Source organism: Falco cherrug, chromosome 4 (assembly GCF_023634085.1).
Source record: "Falco cherrug isolate bFalChe1 chromosome 4, bFalChe1.pri, whole genome shotgun sequence".
NCBI classification, from domain to species: domain Eukaryota; kingdom Metazoa; phylum Chordata; class Aves; order Falconiformes; family Falconidae; genus Falco; species Falco cherrug.
Window position 1 is genome coordinate 59,267,780 of NC_073700.1, and position 26,853 is coordinate 59,294,632.

General features: G+C 40.5%; 1 protein-coding gene across 4 annotated transcripts in view; it reads left to right on the plus strand.

Moving 5' to 3' along the window:
* Positions 1-26,853, plus strand: part of DPP6 (dipeptidyl peptidase like 6) — a 572,381-nt gene that overhangs the window by 421,395 nt on the left and 124,133 nt on the right. For all 4 annotated transcript variants that reach the window (XM_055709074.1, XM_055709073.1, XM_055709075.1 and 1 more), the window contains exons 4-6: positions 421-515; positions 3,928-4,002; positions 23,888-23,940. In XM_055709074.1, the coding sequence (XP_055565049.1) occupies positions 421-515; positions 3,928-4,002; positions 23,888-23,940 (223 nt within the window). The remainder of the gene's footprint in view (positions 1-420; positions 516-3,927; positions 4,003-23,887; positions 23,941-26,853) is intronic.

The following is a 26,853-nucleotide window of genomic DNA, read 5'->3' on the forward strand; positions in this document are numbered from 1 at the left end:
TTAGAGGGTGATTTGCTTTTAACTTTCAGAGAATTTCCAGGCATCTGGCTAATTAAACTCCTACAGAAACTGAGGATCTTACAAACCTTTAAGGATAAGGAGTGGTGTTCGACCTGGAATTTTTTCCTACACTAACCATGAAGCAAGCTGCGTATGTACTATTCAAAACAGGTCCCCCTCTTGCATTCAGGTCTGCAAAAGTATGGCAGAATAAACACATGACAAGCGCTAACCATGTTGTTAATGACTAACCTGGAAGCCACTGTAACATCACAGCAATGGCTGCGTTAGAAAAAAAAGTATCTGTGTTCTTTAGAGGGAAGTTCCCAACAGTACTTTTGGTTCAAGTCCATAGTTAGGTTCAACACAAACAGACAATTTCAGATTTCCTTAATGTTCTTTTCTTTTTCCTCCTTGCAGATAATGAATTCATTTATAGGAACCAGAATGGCACAGTGATTCTGAGGAATGTTGAAACTAACAATTCAACAATATTAATAGAAAACAAAAAAATTGTAAGTATTTTCTATAACAAGTAGCAGAATTTCACAGTTTTCTTGCAGTTGAATCAGTAAAGCAGAAAATTAGTTTGGTTTCAACTCCATGTATTGTCAAGGAGAAGCGATACACCAGTAATACTATGGGCTACACAATGACTGATAATGTGAAATTGAACTCCAGCTTTTGTTATTGTTCTGCAAGCTCAGTTTCTTTCATGCTACAGGAATGTATCATATAGATATTTGAAACTAGTCTTGCATATCATATATAATTGAAAGATGCAGAATTCTCATCTTTGCATGCTTAATAGAAATGACAATTGATATAATTAACTGTCTTTTGGTAGCATTCTCCACATTCTGCCATGCAAATATTTATATTTTTAATTTGTGGATTTGCTGATTTTTCTTGCCTAATGGTCGAGATGTAATTTCAGTCTTGTTATGAATAGTGTTGATGAATGGAAGTGGAGTTGCATATGAGAGAAACCCTAAGAAATTATTGGGAAAAGAAGTTAGGAGGTGGCTATTAAAATAAATGAAAATAAATTCACTGCTGATACAGAGTATTATTTATAAATGATCTAAGTGTTTTGTAGCATTGTTTTTCATCACAGATGAAGCCAGCATTGCAGCAGAAGTTAGTAAATTAAATGTCAGAGCGTTTTCTATATTTCCAGCAAGAAATTAATTTCTGAAGTAAAATACACTTACGCGTATTTATGATGACATATGAATCATGTTGTCCTGCTAAAATTGTCACTTATGCAGGACCTGCTTAAAGTTTTGGTTAGCTTGAGGTAGTTTTGTTGTACTGTCTCATTGTGAAAAGCAGAGGATGGCTAACAAAGACTGATCTTAATGACCCAAGTTCTGCCAAAAACAGCTTTAGAAACTCAAAAGCTGAAAGTAAATCTACAAGAAAGCTATAAAACCACATTCCAGGTTGATTTTATTTTGCAATATGAGTATATGACTCAAAAAAAGCTCAAGTACAGTATTAATTCTTTTTTAATGAGACAAATAATTTATCACTGAATTATTATTGCAGAACCCAACCTTAAACTTCACATGCTGCCATTTAACCTTACACCTTTGCTACATCACATAAGCAGTCCTCTTTTATCAGAGTGGAACCCCTTTGTTCACACTGCTGTTAAGGCTAAAGGAATGGGCTGGCTTCCTTTAATGCCGAGGTCTGTTGAAGTCAATCTTCTTCCATTTGGCCTCTGTTTATTCCCCTGGTTTTAATTTTTTTCAATCTGTAAGAAAAGCACAGTGTTGCAAGATAATCCTACTTTTTCATGCCATGGCCTCCCTACTGCCTGTCCTACCCTTGCTCCTCTGCCCTCTCAGTAAATCAACCTGCAGAGCATCACCTCCACATCAATCCAGAAAGTCCCGATAGAAGAGCTGCTGTTACACCTTATCCAGGCACGCTGTCTTTGTCCTTTTCCTTCCCACCCCTGGGTCAAAGAAACTTTTGCTGCCTTGGCATGTTTTCCTTTCTCCGTGTTATTAATATAACAGTAAGTAAAATCTGTCTTCATGCTGACACTGCTGGCTCTCACACTCCCCATCCTGACTCACACTGTCCATTACCTCGCCCGAAGGGGTAGATGCCACATCCTTTGAAACACTCAAGGTCAGGCTGGACAGGGCTCTGAGCAATCTGACTCTCATGGTCCACTCAGTGGACTCATGATGGTTCTTTAACTATGATCTCGAAGCGCAAAAATCAAGGTGACCACGCCAAGCGGTTATGCTTCAATCAAACAGCACAATGTTATTGTTTGCCCGTAAAGCGGCATGCAATAGGTGGAAAGACAGAAAGTGAATAAAAGGTAAAGTAAAAAGAAAAGGAAAGAGGATGATAGCTACCACCACGGGTCCAAGGTGTCCCTGTGGTCCCAGGTCCAGGCAGCGTCCTACCGGTCCTTCCGATCGTCGTGATCCTTGGTGGGGAATATCTCCAAAGTTCAGTTGCTAAGAAGGCATCTTTTTATGCCAAGCAACACACCTTGCTCCACCTCTGGTCCATGGACTGCTGCCAGTCTCTGCCCTCTCGAGCCAGGTTATCTTGCCCCAGAGGCGGGTAGCTTCAGACCAGGAGGCGTGTTCTTTTTTGTTTTCTGGTTCATTGTTATGACCACGGTTGTGATCCATCTTCTGGACAGCTGTTATGCGGCCTTATTCAATCCCAGGTGGCAGGGAGCGGCATAGTACTCCTCCTCGTACCGTGCAGTTCTCTTTCCCAGGGTCTTTGTGTCTTGGTGTCCATGAGGACCACATTCCATCTCCAGGTCTCTGTTGGCAATGTTGAGACAATATTGTTCTCTTTAGACCGACTCTTACACTGACTTACACTCAAGGTCAGGCTGGACGGGGCTCTGAGCAACCTGACCTAGTTGAAGATGTCCCTGCTCATTGCAGGGGCATTGGACTAGGTGGCCTCTAAAGGTCCCTTCCAACACAAACCGTATGATTCTGCACCAGTCCCCTCTGGCTGTGCGCCGGGTGCCCACGCAGCACCTCCAGCCTCACTGGCAGCGGGGAGGGCTCGTCCAGCGGGATGCTGTGTGTCTCCCTGCAGCCCAAATTCCCCCTTCCGTTCTGCTCCATGGGAATCTCTCAAGGACTCACATCTAATTCGTGAGGTGAGAGGGTGAGATTTAAAAAGCCGTGGGTGAGCGGTGTGTTAGTGGCACCTCTCTTTGACCTTGCCGCTGTGTGTGCCAGCAATGTATCATATCGAAACGTGCTGGAAAGGAGAAATGTCAGCACTATACAAACGAGCAGTGGAGCAGCGAAAAGGTATTTCCTGACAAGCCTTAAGATATTTTGGCATCTCTTCTTGTTAGGAAGACTTACAGCGCAGCTTTTTGCAGAACCCAGGTCAGGGTGCACCTGGAAAGCTGTATCACCACAGCATCCCAAAGACTTGTATAACTGGGTGAAATGGGATGGTTTTCCTCAGCGTTGTCTTAATTGGAAGAGGTAGTGGTGGCTCTTTATGCTAATTTGCTCCAGCAGCTATTTACTTGTTTTTATCACCTGCTCTTTGGCCAGTGACTGCAGGGATTGGGAGGGAATTATTAAACTGAGTTTTCTACTCAGAGCCTTCAGCTACCTGCTGCCCACAGCCGCCCCACCAGCCACTGTGCAGTAAGTTCATAAGGAAAATCCTGATTTTTTGAGATAGCTGCCTGCTCTCAGTCTCAATGCAGTAATGCTTTCTCTAATGGGCGCATATAAGTGCCCACTTAACATTTCTGGGTTTTGAAAAGAGTTGTGTTGTATTATTTTTCAAGACACTTCGTCTGGCAGAATTCTTCATTGCTAGAAAGATGGTCATAACAATTAGTTGTAGAAGTCATTGGCTTGAAAACTGAAAAATATTTATTTCAATGTTTGATTTATTTTCTAGGTCTCCTTAAAGGCTATTCGATATGAAGTATCACCTGACCGGGAATATGCACTATTTGCTTTTAATGTTGAGCCAGTAAGTAAATAGATTTTATTTCAAAATACACTGCTTCCCCCCACCCCCATCCCCACCCCCCAGTTCTATGCCGGTAAGATATTTAAAATTAATTGCTTCCTATGAAACAAAGAAAACCCCTCACTTAGGTATTCTGAGAGCGTGTCATACTGCCATCTAGTAGAGAAGGGAGGTAGAAAGTACACCGTAGAGGAAACACTGCCATTGCCAAGATTTTATGGTCTTTGCGAGGGGGATTGTAAGGACATGTCTTTGCTACAAGGATTTCTATTCCTCTTCTGTGATTTTTTTTTTTTTCATGGTGCCTTTTTCAGTCACACTATAAATTTCTTCCCCTGAACAAAAAGCAACTGTCAGTGTCTCCCACAACTGAAATAATACATTAATTATGGTGTCACTGTTCCCAGTGCTGCAGTTAGGGTTGAGCTATCACTTTCATTATAAATTCTTTTCTTCAGATGGTTAGGTATAAATCATTCGTAAGAAATCACTGTTGGGTTACTACTAAGTTTTAGATTATGGTGAATTTTCTACCAAACTTCAAAAAAGAAAAGTGTAATGAGTCATTTTTAAATGATGACTAAAGAATCAAACGCATGGGAAGCAGTTCTTCAACATGAATAATATTTATTTTCTTTTTAAATCCTACTGGTAGAAGACCTGAAATCATTGAAGGGTAGCTATGTTGTACTACTTGGATAAACTATAAGCCCTATATATTTTCTTTCCATAATCTAGAATTACATTGATTCCTCAAAATGAAAATAATTCATTCACTAGCAACTGTAATTCTTCTTCTGTAAAATAAATCAAGTTTCAGCTGCTAACCAGAGGAAATTTGTTGGTCCTTTAGGTGGTAGAGGTTGTGGCTCTGTTGCTCATCTGATTTCTCTGCTGTCATCTTTGGAGTTACTCCTGACTCACAGTACTATAAAAGTCAGTTGAACCATGCCTGGTGTTAGAAAAAGTTCAAATAAAACTGTATCAGAAACTTCAGGGATAATTCATAATGGCTGCTTCTTGGGAAATCATTGCTGGTGTGACTTCATTTACCCGAAGCATTTACCTAGGAGAGCTCTAGACAGAGATGCATGTGGAAGTGTGAAGTTAAATGTAAATATGGGGAAGACAGCCTCATGGCCACGGAGCAAGCAAAGCCTTTGCCTAAACCCCCTCCACCCCACCTTGTGTGCTAGGGATGTTTTATAAAATTCAATTATTTAATGGAGATTGGCCTTTGGCTGTGGCAGCCCTTTGCTGATACTGCTCAGATGCGATGTGCAAGCTGGAGGAGCCCCAAGGAGAGAGGCCTTCCTCAGTTCCTCTAAGAACGAGGAGGAAATGTCTATAACAACAAAAAGTATAATAACAAAAAAAAAAAATCATTCCTGAAAAGCAGCAGTAAGAAATTCACTTTTTATTCTCAACCTTATTTCACCAAAAGGACTGCACACTCCTAAGATCTGCAAGAAACCAAGTTGCAGCCTGGACTGTGTTCAGCCTGCAGAGGAATGCTTGATGTAGGCAGTGGAGGAGGAGGAGGAGGATGGGGATGGAAAGGGGTGGGCTGGACCTGCTTCTTCTGCATCCTCCTCCCTCCATTTCAGCGCTTGCAGATCTGTGGGTTTGAGGTACAAGCGAAACACGGAGTGTGTGGTCCTTAAGGCACCTGGCTGGAGGAGAAAGAGCAGCACACAGCCAGGTAGTCCCTTCCTCACACCATGTCCTCTTCCAGAAAGGAAAACCCAAGGTGGCAAGCTGGAAACATGACCTTTGGGAAGATTTTGGGATGTGAAATACATTCAGTATATATATTTATTTAATATGAAGAGAGCATTGCAAATTGTTCACGTATTCATATAGGGGTTTATGATAGCAAGAGTTCCTGAAAGTTTTCTGAAACAAAACCAAACCAAACCAAACAAAATTAACCCCCCTTCTTTTTCCTTTAAGATCCATGCTTGTGAAGGGTACAAAGATATTTTTTTTTAAGAAGCATACTAACAGAGGGATGGTGAGATTCACTCTTTGATGTTGCATCCTTAAGCCATGCTGGGTGGCTCTTTGTGCATTACAGTTGCAATAATCCTTAAATTACTTATTCGGCTTTCTTCTCACTTGGTATGCAGACTGTGGCTACAAAATTGCATGTTAGTTAGCTTTTCACATTTTCTGCATTTCAGACTCTATTCTTGGACAAAATTCAAATTATGCTGTTTTCTGCAACACAAGAAATTGATTAGCAAAGCCTTGGGCAGTTGTCCTTGTTGCAAAGTCAAAGGGAAATTTCAGGAAATGTAATGGCAAAGGACATTTGTTGGAAATTTAATTCTACAAACACTTTTAAAAAAGAAACTTCTTGAAATTATTGTGTACTTATTTCATAGGTGTCAGAAAGTGTTGCTTTCATTTTTGCCATTTGAAAGTGTGATGTGGTGCCTTTTAATTTTTTGTGAGTATAGATGATTTCATCATTTTTTCACACAATACATTTATGCTGCATTTACATATGTGTATAATATCTTCATATACATAATATGAGTTACTCATTTTATAGTTTATGTATAGTTTATAGCTATATTTTATATAGCTGAATTCTAATATCAAATGGGTTCAGCCTCTATTTTTAATAACAGCTAGGAATAAACATCAAATCAGAAGAGCATAATATGTTGCTGAAAATTTCAATGAAGTGAAATGTTTTTTAAGAAAATGCTACAAAGTCATCCCCTGCCACTAACAGTTCCTTCTAAGAATTTTCTATTTATTTGCACAGGAGCATCTCTGCTCAGTGTTGGTCTGGGTAATGGCACTGACACCCACATTTGAACAACACAGCCCTGAACTGGCAGACACCTATTTTGCAAAGATATTGAGGCAACTAATGTGTGTTTTCCTGTTGTATCTCTTCATCGTCTTAGAGGATGATGAATTAAAGTGTGTTCCCCAAAATATATTTCTCCCAGGAAGCTTGGCACGCAGTTGCGAGACTGGTGTGGGTACAGTGTGGCTGGTTGGGCTGTCAGGTTTCATTCTAAATGCTTTTTTGCAGTGCTTGTATTTACAGAAGCTTAATCTTTCAGGCAGCAATATTCTGGGTAAGCCTTGTGCTAATAGGGAGCTTTTCTAACCTTGAACACAGAAGATTTGGTCTTTTTCTGGAAAGGTCATAGGGAAGGCAGTTGGCTGCTTTGTCAGTAAAATACTCTTGCAATGTTTCTGTTGTTTGTGTGTTTTTGGTTTCTTTACACTAAAACAAGGTCCAACCTCAGGCTGAATTCACAAGGTGAAGTTTTGGGCAAACATTGGGGAATAAATACACCCGTAAAGAAACAATGGTTTCAAATCATCCTTCACCAGAAGAAGTGTGTGGGGCTCCAGCTATAGAGCTCAGTAACCCCAAAACACATAAGCAAATCAAGGTTTAGCCACAGCATCTCAGCAGAAAGGGTGCAGAGGGTCAAGGCTGCCTGGTGGTGTCAGGTCAAGGTCACTCCTGCCCAGCACATGGCTCCCCCAGCACTGCTGCCTGAGCTCCGCACTCCCTGCCTGCCTCCCAGGGAGACAGCAGAGGTCTCGGTGGTGTTGGGGCTGGGATCACGCTTGTGGGTCTCCGTGGCCTCCATGAGAGATTTCCTAAGTAGCCCAGTGACAAACCACCTCTTCAATTCCGCGACTGGGAGAGCGATGGTGTAGGAATAGTGATGAGTAGCCAGGCACACGGCGTTGCAGCCCTCCGCGGTAGTCAGTTACCAGTGGGGTTTGTGTAACCGCGATAAAAGAAATAGAGGAAAGAAAATGAGAAGAAAAGTGATTTTCTTGAGTGACATGGTAAGACATTAAGTAGAGAATATTTAATTGCCTTTATTATGAATAGCTGTCTTTGTAATGCAAGAGAGGAAATAAAGTGGCCGAGGTTCTTCTTAAAGCTATTTGTTCTTCATTTCCAATTTACCAGTCCGTTACTGTGTTTGAGCTAGTTAAGAGCAATTACACACAGGAAATCCTGGCTGATTAATATGGACCAAACTGCTAAGTCTTCTGAACAACAATTAGGGCTTAGAGACTTTTATAGCTGATACAACAGACGCTATTACCTATTTTGCAGTTAAAGGAATGCATTTTTATAATGCTGAAAGCTGCAAAGAATTAATCATCGTTGTAATTAGAACAGGCCTGACTATTTTTTTTTTTCAGTAGTTATGTGGTGACTTTAGTATTTCTTTTCTCCCTGCCTGTTGCCATAGATCTCATGGGAGTGGTGGGACCAAAGAGAGCTCAGAAAGCCCTGGTCCAAAACCTGGACTTCGTATTTAGAGCATGAATGAAGTAAAAAAGCATTATTTAGGAAAAGCAGCATATTAGTATTGTTGTTATTACTATTTTTTACTATTTGTCCCAAGTCTGGTTGTTATGTGGAATGAACAGGTTTGGTGCTTGCAGCTCCAATTACAATCTCAATCTGCTTTAATTAGTTGTGTAAAAATTAAAATAATATAAAGCTTGTTATTTCCCAAACAGTAATGGGTATAAATATTAATGAGTCCTCACAGCATCCTTTTGAGTTAGGTGAGAACTATTATTATGATAAATATACCTCTGAAAATTAGACACTGTCATAACTATCATCAGTAACACTGCTAATATTATAGCTATGATATTTATTACTTAATTTAAATGGATTTACCAGTGCTACAAATAGGTTTGCATAAACCTGTTTTCTATCTGTGGCAATAAATATATTTCAAATTTACTTTTTTCATACCCACCCAATGTTGTTTTCAGGAACAATTGAAATGATATAGTGATTGCACTATGTAAATTGAGCACAGTTAGAACATTTGTACCATGAAATAATGCTACCTGGTTTCGTGATTTGTTCAATTTTTGGTGTTTGTTGTAAACCTGTAGAATTTTTGAGTGGAGCATTTTGAGGGAAAAAGCTTATATTTATAGTTTTCATATCCTTTTGTTTATTTGAATGTAGTTTTGAATCTTTGTTGCTCATAAACCAGGACTCTTCTATTGTAAAGCTGCACAATAGAAGGACAGCGCTGGCATTTATCAAAGGCTAGGAGCTAAACCTTTTTCCCCAACATTTTCAAGCCTAAAGCAGTGTAACTTTGTTTGCTTATGAGAATTAGTTGCCTGTTATTAGGATAAATAACTGTAGTTTCACTTCCTACATAAAAAAAAAGAAAAAAAAATCAGTCCTGATAATGTGAAGTTTTCCTGATATTACATCTGTGCATGTGTTTATCTTCAAGCAAAATATCTTCTCATTTCTGGGTTCACCAGAGGACTGTAGTCATTCACTGCTGCTGGGATGAGCAGAAGTCAAGTTATTAATGAATTAGTGCAATCACATAGACCAGCCACTCATCAGATCTGATGATTTGCTAAATCTCGGGCCTTTTTCATGAAAACAACATCTTCAATTGATTCCCATAGAATAAATATTATTAATAGCACTCAGCTAATATTTAATATTTCAGTGAAATGCTCAAAACTTCTGAAAATTACAGCGTTTTTATGAGCATACCTGTGTGGGGCTTTAGCGAGGTGATTCTGGAGCTCCAGGGCTGAAAGTGGGGACCACCTTTTGTCTCCTTCTTCTGCCATATTCTTGCATCCTGCTTTGAGTCATATTATTTCAACAGCCAAGATCAGTAAATATCCTTGTTCAATAATGTGCTTTTTATCTGTTTGTAGTAATAAGGAGATCAGAAGTGGTCCGGCTACATTTACATAATAAAAGCTAAAGCTTGTGTGTCCAGAAGTGTCATATTAGCAAGGAAGTTTTGAGAACATAGGAGAGGTTAATTTTTCTGGGAGATAGTTTACTTTGGACTTGAAGCTGAGGCAGCAGCTATTATTTGACAGAATTTAGAGCAAGTAATTTATTTTAAAAGGAGAGTGTTGTGGGTTGTTTTTTGTTGTTTTGGGGGTTTTTTTAATTATGAATCTGGTCTACTTAAAATACCCATTATGAAAGACTGCCTATCTTTTCTAATCTCTAAGCCCACCACAAATAAATTCCCTAATCTGCTATTTTCAGTGCGAGCAACACTGAACGGCAACGAGATAGACAAAAGAGGATTTTGAAAGGCATCAGAGAAGGTTGATTCAAAAACATTTCTCTGCTTCCATTTGCTTTTCTGTTGGACCTGGAGGTGTGCAGCTCACCCAGGACACCAGCACTTTGCGGTCACCTTGCATTAAATAAACTAAAGCTGCTAATAAATGAAGTCTGGGCAACGGGGAGGTTTTCCTACCGATGAATCTCAGTTCAGGCAGAAGTAGCAATATCTCTGTCAGACATACCAACATGCCGAGTTTTTCTGTTGTGTGTTGGTATCAGTAATTGGTTCCGCCTAATTAATATTTGATATCTGCAGTGGCACAGAGAGAGAGGGAATTTTGCCACACAACTCTAGAGGGATTTATTGGTTTTCAAAACTCTTATTACAGCATTGTGCAAACACTGTCTTCTCAGGTGTCCTCAGTTGTACCTTCAGCAGCAGAGCCCTTTGGATGCCAATTTTTTTCCCGCTGCACATGCTTGCAAAATTAAAAATTCTTGCTATGGGAGGGTGAATAGCCATTTTAATCGAGTAAACATGTTATCAGGTGATGGGAATATTTGTTCTTACTGCTCAGCAGTCATCGGTCTGTCCGATTTCTGTCACGTTGTGTGTTTAGAATAGAAATTTTTGGACACAGACACAGGACAGTAGGGCAATAATTAGTGACAGGTTTAATCCTAGAGCTCCCTTTTGAAGGAGAAACTACAGAAACTAATCTGTCATGGTTTAGCCAAAACCAGGACAATTTCATATTGGTAACTTTCAGGACAAATTTGGGACTAACAAGGGGCAGGGGGGGGAGCGGGTGTAGTTGGGAAGAGGTCAGACCTGTTCTTTATTTTATTTGTGTTGGAGGAGCATCATGGTTCATTTCAAATCCCTACAAAGCTCCAGCAGAAAATGTGTTCCTTTATGTAGCCTGAATGTGGGGTTTTTTTGCTCTTAGCAGCAATCCTGATCTGGCACAGCTCAGTTTAATTACAGAAACATTTCCAGCTTAAACAAGGAGTTAAGAGTGGGGTTAGGCACTCAGTGCACAAACTGCAGGGCCATTTCGGTAGTTAAGTTCCTTGGGCCATGGGACAGGGGATTCTTATTTAAAATTAAGGGTCTGTAACTCTGGGTGGATGCAGAGACAAAAAACTTGGAGTGAAATGACATCTCCCATATCTTTTTCTTTATTTTCCATTCGTAATACAGGAGAAATGAGGCACTGAATCTCAGCAGAGTAGTGGGTAGGTGCAGGCTTCCTGTGTTTATTGTCCGTGGAAAAAGGTGTTTGCACCCCTTAAATGCAAGGAATGGGTCCCCAGCCCAGCATCCCATCCCCCACAGGTACTCTAGGAATGGGATCATCTGTGTTGAAGGAACTGGTGGGGACCCTGCATTTATCGTGAGTAGCCACCGTGGTTGCTTGTGGGCTGCAGCTTCTTCCTGGAGCAAACAATAAAACCATATTGGGATCCCAGGTTTTTAGCTCTGTTGCTCCCCATTATTAGGGAATATTTTCAGCAGGAAGTGGGTGCATATGAAATGATGATCTAGATAAATTCTTAAAACACAATATGATGTGTTTGCATGAGCTGAGAGGCAAAGCTCTGCCCAGCAGGTCTTCCTGCGGTCCTCATTCCCTACAGTCCAGTTTTGCTAATGCATGCTCCCTCTATAGCAATGGTTTCAGTAAAACTGCATCAGATCTCGATTTCTCACTGAGTCTCCATTCTGGCAGTGTCATTTAGTGTGATTATTGCAACAAAATACTAACTGCATGAAATGGAGTGCATTAAAAACTGAATATGCTGACTTCAGCTGTTGTGCCACCTCTGAGCTTTAACTAGTTTCTATTAAAAACAAAGGATTAAACTCTTGCTGTTCTAATAATGTAGATAAATGGAGTTAGGGCTCAACTTTAAGCCTCCTGATTTGAGCTGGTAGACTTCAGCACAAATTGCACAGACATGACTGAGTGCAAAATAATATTTCAGACTAAGTTGGACAGCCTTGCTCACGTAGCAGAGGCCAACAAACAGTATCTTCTATTTATTCACAGGCACAGATATACATCAATAAACTGAAAAGCAAATCCACAGTTCCAGGGAAGACTACAGTAATATCAGAAGTCAGAAATAATTAGCCTGTCATGCAAGAGTACATAGGTATATTATGTATCAGTATCAGCCATCAGCAGTCTTCCTCTGTAAATATTTTCTTTAGCAAATGAGATTTTCATCACACAGAGAAGGGAAAATAAAAACACTCAAGGCAAAACACTATGGTACAGAAATAACCAATTTTTCTTTGCTTGGATAAGATTAGATTTTTCATTCTACTTCCTTTTCTGAGTGTATAGGTGAGCTAACTTGAAGAGACAGACTGGCAGAGATTAATGATCCAACAAAATTCACAAAACATCTTAAAAATAATCTGCAATTTATATTTGAATAAAACATAGGTAAGGTAATTGTACAAGGGCTCCTAGATAGTCAAAATCAGATAGACAGCAGTAAAATTATTGCAGTTTTCTTTCTTGCACTCGTATGGGAATCCATCTTAGTGAAACACAGGGGAACATTCTTTGCTTTAAGAGGAATGAAATAAATGTAGCTATATGAAAACTACTGGAACAACATAGAACTTAATAAAGAACTAGGTTCCTTGCAATGTACAGAGGCTTCAAAATTACATTACAGGTGAGTTCCTGGTTTTAGCAAATTTTGCTTCCTAAGTTTTTAGGGACAATAAAAATCCCACTTTGTTTTGGACTATGATAAGTATAGATAGTTATTTAAAAATGCTATGGAAAAAGATATTAAAAATAGGATGCAAAATGGGAAAACAACAGTAATTTAAAAGGCATTAGAAAGCAAACTAAGCAATAATTTAATTCTGGTGTTTGTGCAGAAATATAGGAAGCAGCCCCAGCCTGCAGGAGTTTATTTTCTAATTCTTCCGATTTCCCGTCTCTTTATTTTTTTTTAATCACTGAAGTAGGGGGGTCGGGAAATATATTTAGTGCCCTCTTCTGGAAAACCAGCTCTTACTGTGCAGGGCACCCCAATGAAATTCCTGTACTGAGAAATACTGATCTTCTGATGAAAAGATTCTCCACTTTAGCTGAGTTACATGGCTAAATCCAAGGAGCATGCGGCTCTGTGTTTACCCTGAACAAGTGCCTTTTATCTCTTTAACTGCCTGCAGAGCTGTCTTTTATCAGGGCTATGTTAAAACCAGTAATTAACATTCCTCCTTGGGCAGCTAATGACCCAGATTTGAAAATGGAATCTTCTATTCTCTTTTCTTCTATTCTCTGCTCAAAACAAGCTCTTTCTTCAAAAGGGACACAAATCATAGGGCTTTAGTCAGGTCTTTAAAAGCATGAGTCCCCAGACTTTTACGTGCAAGAGTGGAAGAGTACCCGTGCAGTGATGCTGTTGACGGTGGTGCTGTGAAGGGTTGTGCAGCAGGCAGGGAGCAAGGGATGCTCTGTGCTTCCTCCTGTCCTCTTTGCTTTGCTCCCCCCACTTTCTGAAGGGATGCCCATCATCACCACAGTCCATTTAGCCCCTGGAAGATGTCCACAGTATCACAAAGATGACACACAAAATGTCCCACTGTCTTGCGTGATTTCAGTTTATTTTTCCTTATGTCAGAAAATAGCAATGTCGCCTCCAGTGAGTTAGTTCCACGTGTACATCGAGACACAGCTCAGAGTCTTCTGACCTCATATGGAACTGGAAAATGAGTCTTTCACTGAACAGAGAGAGGATTTTGGACCAAGGTTCCTGGCATGTATCTGAATACTTTCATTCTTCTTTCACATCCACTCCAGTGCTCTTACTACTTTCCAATGCTTTTTGAAGGTCTCATCTTTCTTGTCTTGGATTCCTTTCTTTGAGACTTCTAAGGGTGCCCTAAGCCTATGACCGTCATAAAAGATTTCAATGACAGTACTAACATCTTTGTAATATTATCCTTCTCAATTGCTATAGTAGAAAAAGGATTTTTTATATGCTAAGAGTAAATTTTAATAGAAAGAACATATGCTGTGGTTCTGTAGTTGCTAATTTCTGCCACTAAAGTGAGTTATTTAAAAGTGAATAAATTAATTAGATACACTAAGCATTTAGCCCATTTTCATGGCTTGGTTCTCACGTAATTGCTACAAAGCTGCACCATTTGCATTGTAAGTGTCACAAAAAAGAGTTTTTTAGAATCTTTCCACATTCAGTCTGCTCAGCTCAAGAAATGTTTCATTTAAAGAAGGCATTATCTAATGTTTCATTAAAAGCATTGATTTTTAACCATGGATTTCTCATGCTGTCCTTGAGCCCTCACACCTGCAACTCCAAACTCAACAAAGGTGAGTGTCAGTCAACGTGTATGTACCTTGTGTACAACAGAAGGTGAGTGTACCTGTGACCAACATAAACTCATCTGCATCAGCTACCCTGGGCTGCCTTTATAATTACTGTACTCCAGGGTGGAAATCTAAGTCATCAAAGACTGGTCAGAGGAATCGTACCCTAAACAGCCTTTTGGCATCATTGTCTGGGAAGAAGGTGTTACTACATGAGGTTGTAGGTGCAAGAAGAGTAAATGCTTGTGAAGAACAACTGGAGAGGTCAATGACAAGGACATCCCTCAAGGCAGACAGCTGCAAAGAGAGTGGCTCCAAACTGCAAACTGCAAGAGCCTGGGAAAGTTTGGGGAAGGATGACCATAAATAAGATAACTCTAGTCTTCATTCTGAAGAGGATAGTGAACTGGGTGGACTTTGGGTCTGACCCAATACTGATATTATTATGACCACAGATATTGCAGGAGAATCACGGTTGTATGTTTTGAGTGTGATTGTATGGATTTGAAGGGCTTCTGTTTCCTGGGTTTGGAATAATCGTTGTCTTCTTCTAAAACTTTTATTCAGCCCTAGGCTACTTCTGTACTCTTATTCTTATTATGTAGTAATATTGTTTGCTTATCTTTTACTTCTTTCCCTTAGATACATTGTTTGGTATGTTAGAATCACAACATTAATTGTATGCTAGATAATTTAATTCTCATTTCCACATTACTGAAGAGTACTATAAAACAGGCAAGTGCAGTGCTTGGAGAATCTCCATCCAGTCTTACACTATGCCTGCTGCAGAGTGGGAGAGGAACCTAGGGATTTATACCACGTGATGAGAATACTGATAAAAGTTAAAAAAAAACCAAGATTAACATCAAAACAAGCTCATTATTCATAACCCTCACTCATAATTCTTAGTAACACAGTTGCAGATTCTTCCCAATAACCTGAGCAACAAGTGCACAAAGGGTGGTGCAAAAATCTGACTGTTTTGTAGCTGCCTTTTTATTTACCAGGTAAAAATGGAGCCGTTGTCCTTTAAGCCATGGCTGCAAGTGCCTGCTGGTGCTGCCGGTGCCAGCGGAGCGCTGTGAGGGACAGGTGGCTCTGGAGCAAAAGGAGGCTTTTGTAATTGCTTGGCAGGGCAGAGCTGTATTAGAGTGCAGCAGCAGTTGGCAGATTGGATTAACGCTCTCCTAGGGGTGAGATCTGGCACACGAGCTGTGTGTTAATACCTGTAGCCTAAGTTGGTTCTGGAGCTGCATTTGTAACAAAAAGAGCATCCAGTTTACCTCCACCATGTCACAAAGTCATAAATCCTAAAGCCAGCCTTGAAATTCCCTTTCGGCATTGTCAGCAGGATAAAGCTTTCAAAAGTGTAATTTGGCAACATATCTTTTAATAAAGAATTATTATCATGAAACAACTGAGATAGATGATCAGTTTGTGGAACATGAAGTAACAGCATTATCTCACAACACTGCAGTCTGTCTATTACTCTGGTGAATGTTGCCATCACACCTTATTTATGGTTATTTTGCAAACTAGAGACACCATGATTTGCAAAGGAGTAACTCCTTGGCTTTTCTCGTTCAGAGACCTTTGGTTTGGTGGTGGCTGGAAAATCAGCTTCTAATCCCAGCACCCTCCCTGTGTGTCTGTGGGAGAGATTTACATATTAACCGTGCGCGTTGCCTGCAGCACATGACCCGATTACGATTGGCTTGAGCTTGAGTCACAAATGCTTCTAAAATGCAAGTCCCTGTGACATCAGTGTGCTGTCCCTTCCTGATGTCACATTGATGTGAAATTGTTGCTCCAAGGAAGCTTCTCTGGTGTGGGTGACAGGGCATTCACAGCACTGCGTGACTGGAGAGCTGTTCTGGTTGTCCTCTACGCACCAAGGACAAGCTTATGGAGAAAGGCTCCTTCAGGCTTGTATTGCAATGATTTAATTTTCAGTCTGAGACATTAAATTGTTAACAGATTTGAAAAACAGAGCCATGCAAAGGCTCTTCCTGATGATCCATTGTCTCTTGTTCTTCCACTTTCCATCCCAGTATTAAGCATTTCTTCCAAATAGATTGCTAAAATTTCTTCTTGGTTCTGGAGATATCCAACTGCTGATCTTTGATTTTCTACAACATTGTGGAGCAGCTCCACATGCCCACTGGTGTGACTGAGATAAGGTGCTGACCTGTTGGGTCTCTCTGAGACATTGACCTCTCAGTGTTGGCTGTGTCATTTCACCCAGGCACCGTTACACTGCTGGGTTGGGATCCTCCCCTCCTCTTTCTAAGAAAAATAGTTTCCTCCCAGAACTCAACTGTAATACCTGCATTCCTGAGATATCTTGCTCCTTTTGCCCAAACGTGAATCTAAATTAGTTCCTTTGGAACACAGAGACAATTATAGCAAAGGCAACCAGTCGCTAAATGCTCCGTATGCCAACTGACCCAGAGACCCTTTCTTCTTATCACCTTTCCAGCTCAAACCTATTTATTTCCCCCATCTCTGCCCTTTCCTGAGCTCCCCAGACCACCCTGGAGGGGCACAGCTCTCTTGGTGTGCATTTTCTGTAGCTGTGACTGCATTGCACATGTGGCTGATCAGCTCAATACAGTGTAGTGGGAAAGGGCATCCCAAATCAGGTGTTTGGTAACAGCTGTGGGTTATTTGGCTGCCAGCTGAACCAATGCACAGGAAATGCTCGTTGATAGCATTTCATTATGGTTTTCCTCATTTATCTGAGGCACAAAGAGAAATGGGCAGTGTTCCTTGGAGGGTTGTAGAAGCAGGTTGGCACATGGTGTGAGACTGTATTAGAGGTACATTACTTGAGAAGTGATAAAGTATAAAAGGATAATTCAATGTAGAATTAAAAGAGAATTTGCTGTCTCAGAAGAAAACAAAACAGGTCAGTATCACAATGAATTTGAAAGGTGAGAATGTTGAAGAGACCTCAAATTATATGCCTTTATTGATTTGTTTAGATCTCACAAGCAATCGAGCTTCACTGAGTGTAGGGTACAAAATACCGGTATGGATTTTGGTGTGGTGGTTGTTTTTTTTATTATTACAGTGACACAAAAGGAATAGATAGCATGTGGGTTTTGAGAGAATCTAATTCCGGGCGGGTTACTATGGAGTGCCTATTAGCAATAAAAAGGTGGTAATACATTGCTGAAGCGGTTGGGCTGAGGAGAATACTGCTACTGGTCTATCTCCACTGATAGGAAAATGAAAAGACTGTTACCTACCTTCCCACAAACTGTGCCTCAGCCAGAGGTAACCCCTTGTCCTCTAAATCATGAAAACATGAGAGAATGAGGGATCAGAAATTAAGCATTACCAAGAAGTTGGTGGTTAGTTACTGGAATGGATTTTTCATCCCTTTTGAGGGCCAGTTCAACACATAATGGGAAAAAGAGGATTTCTTCCTAACGGAACAGAAGGGTTCAAGTTACTCATCAGTTTTCAGGTTACACAGCCCCAGAAAAACCAATGGTATCACAAAGAATTTTGATGAAGGTAAATGATGTTGGCATAAGTGGAAACTTAGTCTTTGATGTCAACTTTCTTCAAAAATACAGAAAATTCTGCAAACAGGTACAGTGACCTGCTTTAATTCTCCACATAATACCATAAAGAAGTACAGGAGTGAGGTATTTTTAGTCAGACAATTATCTTTTTTTCTCTACTGGAAGATCTGTGCGAATGGCATAATTAACCTGTAAAGATAACACAACATTTGCTTGTTGGTGACTGGCCAATAGCAGAATCAGTGTGGCAGTGTGGTAGTGACTTGTGTCATCCTTTTCTGTGCAAGGTATGTGCACGCAGTAGAAAGAAACACAACTTCTGGCTAACGTTTCCTTGTGGCTTTCCTTATGAACCTGTTTTTCCCTCCCTTTCATGCCTTCGTTAGATAACGGGGTACCAAATACGTGAACTGTTTGCCAATGCAGAGCAGCAGCCTTCCTACATTCTACTTTAATCTCTTCTCCCTCTTAATTTGTCAACTTCAGAGCCTGGTTAAATATCACAGATATTAAAGGCCAAATGGCAAATCATCTTTCACCTGCATATTTTGCATCACAGCATGAGTTACTGTTTAGGGGTGCCAGGACCGTTTTGAAAGGTGGAGTATGTAATTATGGCGAATGTTTGGGATTATTCAATTGGTTTGACATTCACATGTGCATTTGGGAATTTGGCTGCTCATAGCACAAGTAGGAAAATGGGCTATATAATCCACTTGCATCAAATATCTTTTTAGAGACTATTCATGGGAAACCCTTTTAGTGGATCTGGCAGTTCCTGTTCCACTGGCCACTTGTGCTGTATTTTTACTGTCTTACTGTAGAGTATAAAATGGAATAGATTATGAAGATAATTTGGGTCTGTTAGCAATCCTGAGGGGATCTATTATTTGCAGGTATTCATTATTGTTACAGAATTAAAAGTGATTCCTTTTACCCAGCTAACTACTAAGTGCTTTATGATTAATTACATTAAAACATATTCTTGCTGTTTTCAGACTTTAGCCAACCATTGTATAGTTTTATTTCCGATGACTATTTAGCGTGTTCATTTTTATTTGGGGTTACCTGGATGACTTTTTGGATGAAATGTAGTTCCTGAAAAAAAGAAAGACACTAAATATTAGAAATTTTGTACTAAGCCTTGCAAACTGCTTTATAACGCAGCTTGCACTTCTACTCTGCCCTGTGGCGGTTTCAAACTTCAAGTTTTATGGAGGTTTTGTGAGTTTTCTAGATGATTCATTAATGTAAATAACACTCCTGCTTGAAGGACCAGGTGGCAGTATGGAGTAATTTAGAAAATGGATGCAAAAGATGTTTTATTCCTGCATTTATCAAGTAAGTAATAATCATGAGATCATGGCAGCCAGTCCACCTGGTTTTTAATCTCAGCTCTGCAAACTGTTTGAAATGCTGAGTGGCAAGACCCTAAATTAGCTGATTTGATAGAACAGCCTGTTGAAAGATGAGAGGATTGGGCTGATCTGGGGAGTCCTCTTCTAAGGGTTTTTTTCCCTCCTTCTTTGCTTGTAAACCTCCTTGGAAGAAAGTCTGCATGTGCCTCTTGTTTGTATGAGCATAGAAGAAAGCCTTTTGATGCCAATTACTGCCGGTGCTAGCACAGTATCAGCCCACAAAGTGTGACAGGAATAGGCACAGAAAGTGGAAGTGTAAACTAAACTCTTCTTTTTTTTTTCTGATGCTAGTGATAAATCCTCAGCAGGTAGCGTAATCTTTCATACCAGCAAAAATAGGCTGAAAACACATTTCACAATCGCCTTCTAAAAATTCCCTAATTGCAATCTAAATCTTTTCCTAATCCTTTGTGAGTGGCACAAGTGCTGCCAAATTGAAAAAAATGGTGGCAATGTAAGCCTTCTAACAAGAAGTTAATGAAGGTGAAGGCTCTGTGTGTCCACTTTACGTCTGTGTGACAAACCAGGTGAGATGGAGGGAGGTAACCAGGATCCTGCCTGTCTTTTTGGACTTATATCGAGCATTTGTGCACTTACTTTGGGGCGAGAACAGGAGCTATGGATTCTAATTTAAAGTATATGAGTAGCCATAAGGAATAAATGAGTCCAAATCCATTCTATACCTAAATAACATGTATTTCCTATTGAAGTAAGCCCTGCTGGACTAGGACCTCTCTCCTTGGAGATGAAGCAGGTGCTTTCAAGAAGGCGTTACTCCACCATTCACACCATACTTTGCCCAGCAGTGATGTAGCACAGAAATTGCTTCTTCCATTTTGTTTCTGTAGCTTGTAGGAACCACAATTTACTTGTTATTTTGGAATCTGGTGGTGGGGAAGAGGTGGATGCTCTTCTCTGCTGCTATAAATGCTGCAGCGTTTACATTCCTGTTGTCACCTGGCCAGGTCCAGGTTTCTTTTGTTGATTATATAAAATGAGGTCAGTGGCCTCAGAAAAAAGTGTTGTCATATATAATTAGTCCTGCACTTTTCTGAATTTTAGAGAGATAATTGCCTTTCCAAGACAAGTGGAAACAGATAGATCAGTCTCTTAGACTCTTGGTGATTTCATTGTAAACACACACATGTTGCAGAATGTAATGCAGATTGAAAGTAAGAAAGATCTGTGCTGTGACCTGGGATGAGAAGCCCAGTGGGAGCATGTTTCTGGCACAGTGGTTTTAGTATAATGACTTTTACAACATTGGTTGCAGCTGGCATGGGAGCTTTTGTAACCCGATTTTGGTAACACCTAGAACCCTTCAGAGCAGTCTCAAACCTGTTCTAACTTATGTTGGCGTGATGACTTGGCACAGAGGGTCTACAGAGCAAAATGTTTGCCAAAAACTCTGCTACCTTCAAATATGCCTCTCTACTGAGAGGAGCTGTGTGCTTCTGGGATCCAGCCAAAATCAGGGCTAAGAGCATCAGATCAGTGCAATGGCTTTTACTGCACCCCTTGGGTAGAAGGGAAGCAGAGGGAGTTAATACCATTATTTTTGTAGGCTAAGCCTCAGGAACAGTGAGGTTAAATGAAATGAATACTAACTTTTAAGCACTGTCCAGTTTCTGAGGCTTAGCTTTAGAATTCAGAAAAATGCTTATCTCTTTCCTTCACTTTTCCCTGGTGTTGGGTTTTCCTGCTGGTAAGTGAATAGCCTAAGTCAGCTCGACCCCAGCAAAAAAGCCAAAAATTTAGTTGAGATATTAAACAGACATAGTCATCCTCTTGAAAAGTTAACATAACTTCATTCGATTTTCATATCTAAGAGGAAAGCAGCCATTTCATTTCTCAAAAAGGCATTAAGTGATGTTTTCCCTGGATTCCTGTCTGCTAAGGAGGATTGTTCACAGTGTGTTTTCCAAACAGGTTTGAAATAGTAGGGATGAGGACTTTTGAGCTGCATGTACTCTTGTCCTAAAGAACTATAATAAAAATAAATGTCTAATCCTGAAATCTTTGCTCATAAAAGTAGCTGTTGTTTACATGAGCAAGCCCACTGATTTTAAGGATTTATTCGAGAAAGGATTGCTCCTGTAACTGAACTCTGCCAGCTGCAAGCCTTTGAAGGCTAGATGCTGCAGGAACAGCTGATGTGAGATATTTCAGAGTCTGCCCAAAGACCCAAGAGGATGACAAATGATGTTCAGAAAATAAAGGAGTTCTTTGAAAGTCCCACAACTTACGTCTTCCCCACTCCTAAACTGTCTTGGCAAAGAAAATGTTTTACCTCAGTCTCCATTAGTGGCACTAAGACAGCTCTGAACACTCGAACTTGGCTGTGGGGACTCTGTACCACAAGCAGGGACATGAGCAGATGTCCTGCTCGAAACTTCCCTAGCCGTTTCTTTTCTCTCCAGCCTGACACATTTCCTTATTTCCCCCTGAAGTTGTCCAAGCTCATCTGGGGGGTTGGCTTCTGCCTCTGATAGCTGACAACACAGCATGGCTTGTGACCTTGAACACCAGTCCTTGCCTCAGATCACAACTGATATATCTACATCATTTTCTACATCTTACTACTGGGATATTTGAAGACAAAAGTTGCCCAGTATTTAATGGCAATATGGTATTAGGTTTTTCAGCTCTGTGGAGAAATTTAGTCTTCCAGTGCATTTTCTTTAAGGAATTTTAGCAGCCTTAGAACTTCAGCACAGCTGGAATAAAATCTAAGGCCACATGCATCAGGCAGGTTTCCAATATCAGCACTGTAAGATTCAGGAGCTCTTTGGTATGATTGGATGGAGACAAGATAATGCTAATTCATTTGACATCATCTGTAACAGGTGGATCCAAAAAAACAGCTGTAGTAAAATAAATGCTGGTTTGCAGTGAATTCAGTTGTGTTGCTGGGGCCTCCCTGATATCCATATACTACAGACTCACTGGGCTCGAGGAGTCTTTATGTATCTGAATGCCTGAAAGGAGATAAGGTTTTGGGATCTGACCTGATGATGTCCTTGTAACTAAGGGAGTGAATTGCAAGGAGAAGAAGGGGATCACGCCAGTCCAGCATCAGTCTCTTCACTTCATAGGCAGATATCCAGCGGGTTCACCTCTGTACTCTGGTGGTAGCTTTTTTTCAGGGGGTTCATGCAGTAGCGTAAGGATTTAGAGTCTGGATTCAAATTGTAAGAGAGAAGTTTTTTTTTAATAGCTACAGGATGATGTGCCTTGTGTTGATCTGCCTCTCTACTGTGTCTCCAAAAGATGTAAGCCTACTATAGATGCTACTATGCAGGCTTGCCCTTGAGAGTGACGGGTAGTAAGTCATGGTCACCTGTCTGTAATGCTAGCAATGTGCTTGGGATGGCCACTGCTGAGGCTGGCAGCACCATCCGGAACATCTCGTGGGCTCTTGACATAAGTTAAAAAATATATATATATAGCTGAGCAAAAACAGAGGTACCTAGGAAAAACAATTTGATCAGATAGACTTCATTGGTGAAGCAAATATTCAAGAAGTTTTATCCTCTGGGACAGGATGCTTTATGAGAGCCACTGGAGAGCGAGTGGCTTAAAACGTAAGTAGAAGTCAAATGAAATGACTGTTAGGAGACTTATTTATTTAGTAGCACACAGTAACAGGACAGAGTTGGAAGAGTGAGTGCCTGTATAAATGTGTATAAAGTCATTCATAGTTAGACCTTTCACACTGGTGCCCTGACTCTTGTGTTGCTCAGCATTGCTCCCCTTGGGCAACCACAGATCACTGTTAGGGGTTGCGTTGTCACTAGTAGAAAATCACCAACTCTTAAATCTCTGACCTTGACTCAGTATTATTATTATTATTTACTACTTAGAATATAAGTAATAAAGCCTCCCTTCTGAGATGACCTGCCATGCTTCCTTCCCAAGGCCCAAAGAGTGCAAATTGATATGAAGATGCAACTTAGCAGATCAAACAAACGGGAGGTCAGCTTTACACCCTAAGTCAATAAGGTTTTATTTGATGACTGACAGGGGTCTTACAACCTGCTCTGAGATCACCCAGCATCACTCCCTGTTTTATTTATGTGGGAATAAAGAAAAAAATACACATATAGCCCTGTCGTGTCTAGTTATAATGATGGAGAATGTCTCCAGCTGACCAAGGTGTCCTCATTAATGATTGTTCTATATTTAGCCCTTGCAGAGACCATGTGCCCCCAGTTTAATCAAAGACCTGGTAGTCATGGTAACGACACAGAGCATCTGGATGTATACGATTTGCCAAACACTGTAATAAAGTGCAAGATGAAAAGAACACACAACAGCATTAGGTGAATTATTGTATTGTTCTTTTCTACTACAGATTTTGAAATGTTTATAAGAGCTCCCTAGCCATAAATGCAAGATTGTTTTTGCAGAAAAAGGAGCCCTGTTAACACAGGTGACAATTACTAATCTCTTTTTTTTTTTTTTGTTTTGTTTCTTAATTTCGTTTTGCAGGTGTATCAGCATTCATATACGGCATATTATGTCCTCAGCAAAATACCTCATGGGTAAGCAATTTTTCAATGTCTTCATTTTAGAACTCAGCCATTAAGAATTCTGCAAAATAATGCATATTGTGAAAAATGGTTTCCTGTGACAATCCTTTGCAATGGTCTGGCATTCAGCTGCAGCCTCCACTGAGCTGTGTGTTTTACAAAAGATGACATAGTCTGGAAACAGAAATACTCAGCTTCCCTGGGGAGTCAGACTACATGAATTTCATATTCCAGTTTTCAAGTTTTTGGCTAGAATATAGATGTGTTGGCATCTGGCTGAGAGCTGTGGTTGGCCACCTCCCAGAGCACTGTCAGAGGATCTATCCGAGGGTGTTTAGTCCCTTAAATTTGGTCAGAATTGAGGCATTGCCCTTCAGTTTTGTGTGTCTTGGCAGATTCCCTTGATACAAATGCTCTCTCTAGCATCCCATCTGAAGGCAGATAGACCAGTAGTCTGTTCCCAGGATCCCAATGCTGCTTAGATACATGCACTCACAATTACACTGAAGCTACGAGCCTTTGGGTTTACAGTTTATCTTTTCAGAGAGTGTAAGTGCAGACAAGCAAGAGTGCCACACAGGCTTTACACAGCATTTCTAAACTTAATGAAAGCATATTGCTTTACCTAAAGCACGTAGCATGGAAGGTTATGTATCGTTGCAAGTAATAAACTTCCATCACACAATGCCTCTTCATTTAGGTCCCCCTATCCAGGAGGTCCTGATGTAGGTTCAGTATTTAACATAGGCATCATTTAGCATGAAGGGATCCTTCTTTAGCTTTGATTATTAATTGCAGTTTTTTTAGTCACCCTTTCTCAACTTCTGTGGCATTGTAGGTCACCTGCAGCTCCATCTCCATCACCCTGCAGCTCATCTCATCTGTCTTGTTTCTCTAGAGTTTATCCCACAGTTCTACCTGCTTTTCCCTTAAAAGATACCTATTGTTAAATATATATACTTTAAGGACTGGCCCAACTGGTCAGGAGTGGGATGCCACCATACCAATAAGACATGTGTAGGCATATGATGATATATGGTGTTTCAGAGTGACATTTCCATAGCACCAGTGGAAATACGTAAGTTGCACAGCAAAATTCCTCACATCATGGTCAGTAACACAAAGCTAAAAGCCAAGAACCTGATGCCAGGTTGTGTTTTTGAAGTATCATACTGGTGATAACTGTGTGGGAATGGTATAAAGGGACAATATACTTGTGCTCTGGCCTTTCTGTAGAACATTGCACATGACTGATTACAAACCACATAATTTCAGTATTTGCTACATTTCTTCACTAAGTTGTCACTTCTATACATTATGGCTAAACAGGCAGTAGATGCTTTGGATCCTTGGGATAGATGGCAAAACCTGCAAAGTTTAAAGAAATCTGCCTGGTTTATAGACAGGCTAGAAAAGCAGATTACTGAGAGCTTTATCCAGCTGAGTTTTGAAAACCTGCAGGGCTGGGGACTGCACAGCCTCACTGGGCAACCTGTCCCCTGACTGTCCTCATGGGGAGAAAGTTTGTCCTTATATCCAGTCTGAACCTTCCCCTTCAGTTTATACCCACTCTCTCTTACCCATAGCACTGTATTAAATGGATTACTGTGTTCTCTGACTTAGGAAAACACGGGGGCATGTCCTAAAGTCCTGTTGATTTCTGCATCCACGGGCCAGGCGCCTGCCCCTGAGAGAAGGCAGGACCCTGGCCACCCCTGGGTGCTCAGTGTTTCCTACTGCTTTTGTAGGCAGCTCCCACCATGCCTGTGTCCAGCGGCTCAGCAGCCTTCCCACTGGGCACTCCTGGGAACCTCACTGTTTACCACAGGAATGATGTTTTAAAGGCAAAAGTCCTAAAGTCAGACACTGCAACAAACACCTATGTTTTTGAGGCTATGTCCTTTTTCCAGTCAGGTGTCTTTGGTACAGTAACAAGGGGTTTTAGCAATAGAGAAGTACAGATTCAATGGCAAGATAGAAACACATCACTCAGCATTTTTTTCCTTGTAAAAACTTCAGTGACATTCAGATGTTCCTCAAGGACAAGCACACTTGTACATACACGCACATGCAAAAAACCCTACAGAAAGAAACAAAAAAACCAAAACAAAAAATCCTCCATCCCACCCCCAAACAACAACAAAAAGCTGAAATAACTTTCTTTGGCTTCTACTTAGCAACAGAGACATAATACTTTGTACAAAAACATCTGTACTAGGCACATACATGTTTTAAAATCTGTGAGCCCTGGAGCTTGTGCAGCCTGCTTCCCTACAGCTTGTATCTGGTGATTGACTCACCACAAAAAATCATGAGCTCAAGGTTAAGTTGTTTCCATGTACAGTTAGAACATGGGAATCAGGACATTTCTCACTATCATCCATGTCAAAGCTCTGGTCTCCCAGTGTGATGTGCTCCAGACTTCTTCGGTCTTTCCTTCCCTGCCTCAATCTGGTCTTTGGTTTTGCACACACACACACATACTCGAATATACTGGCTTTATTTAATTTTTCAAAACTTCTCTCTGGCAATATATCCGAAATTAGCTTGTGGGCTGAAAGGGTGTAGAAAACCAGGATGAACACTCAGCATGAGCACATAAGCTTTGTATCTGCAGTAATCCTGGCTAAGAGCAAAAGCACTTGACTGACAGCACAGTTCTATTCCAGACAAAACAAAGGTGGAAAAAATAGAAGTATCACACATAGTAGGCATTAGAAATACTAAAAAATAACAATATAGTGGTCCAGGAAGTTTGCTACTACTAATTCATCATCCTTTTTCATCCCTGACAACCAGCTTCTTGCTCCCCGTAGCTTCAACTATATTGCACGTTCAGCTGTGTTTCTCTTTGCTCTCCATGTTTGGTTTGGTGCAGGCAGCTGGGGGGCTGGATGTGTCAGAGAAGTACCCAGTATAAGGGCA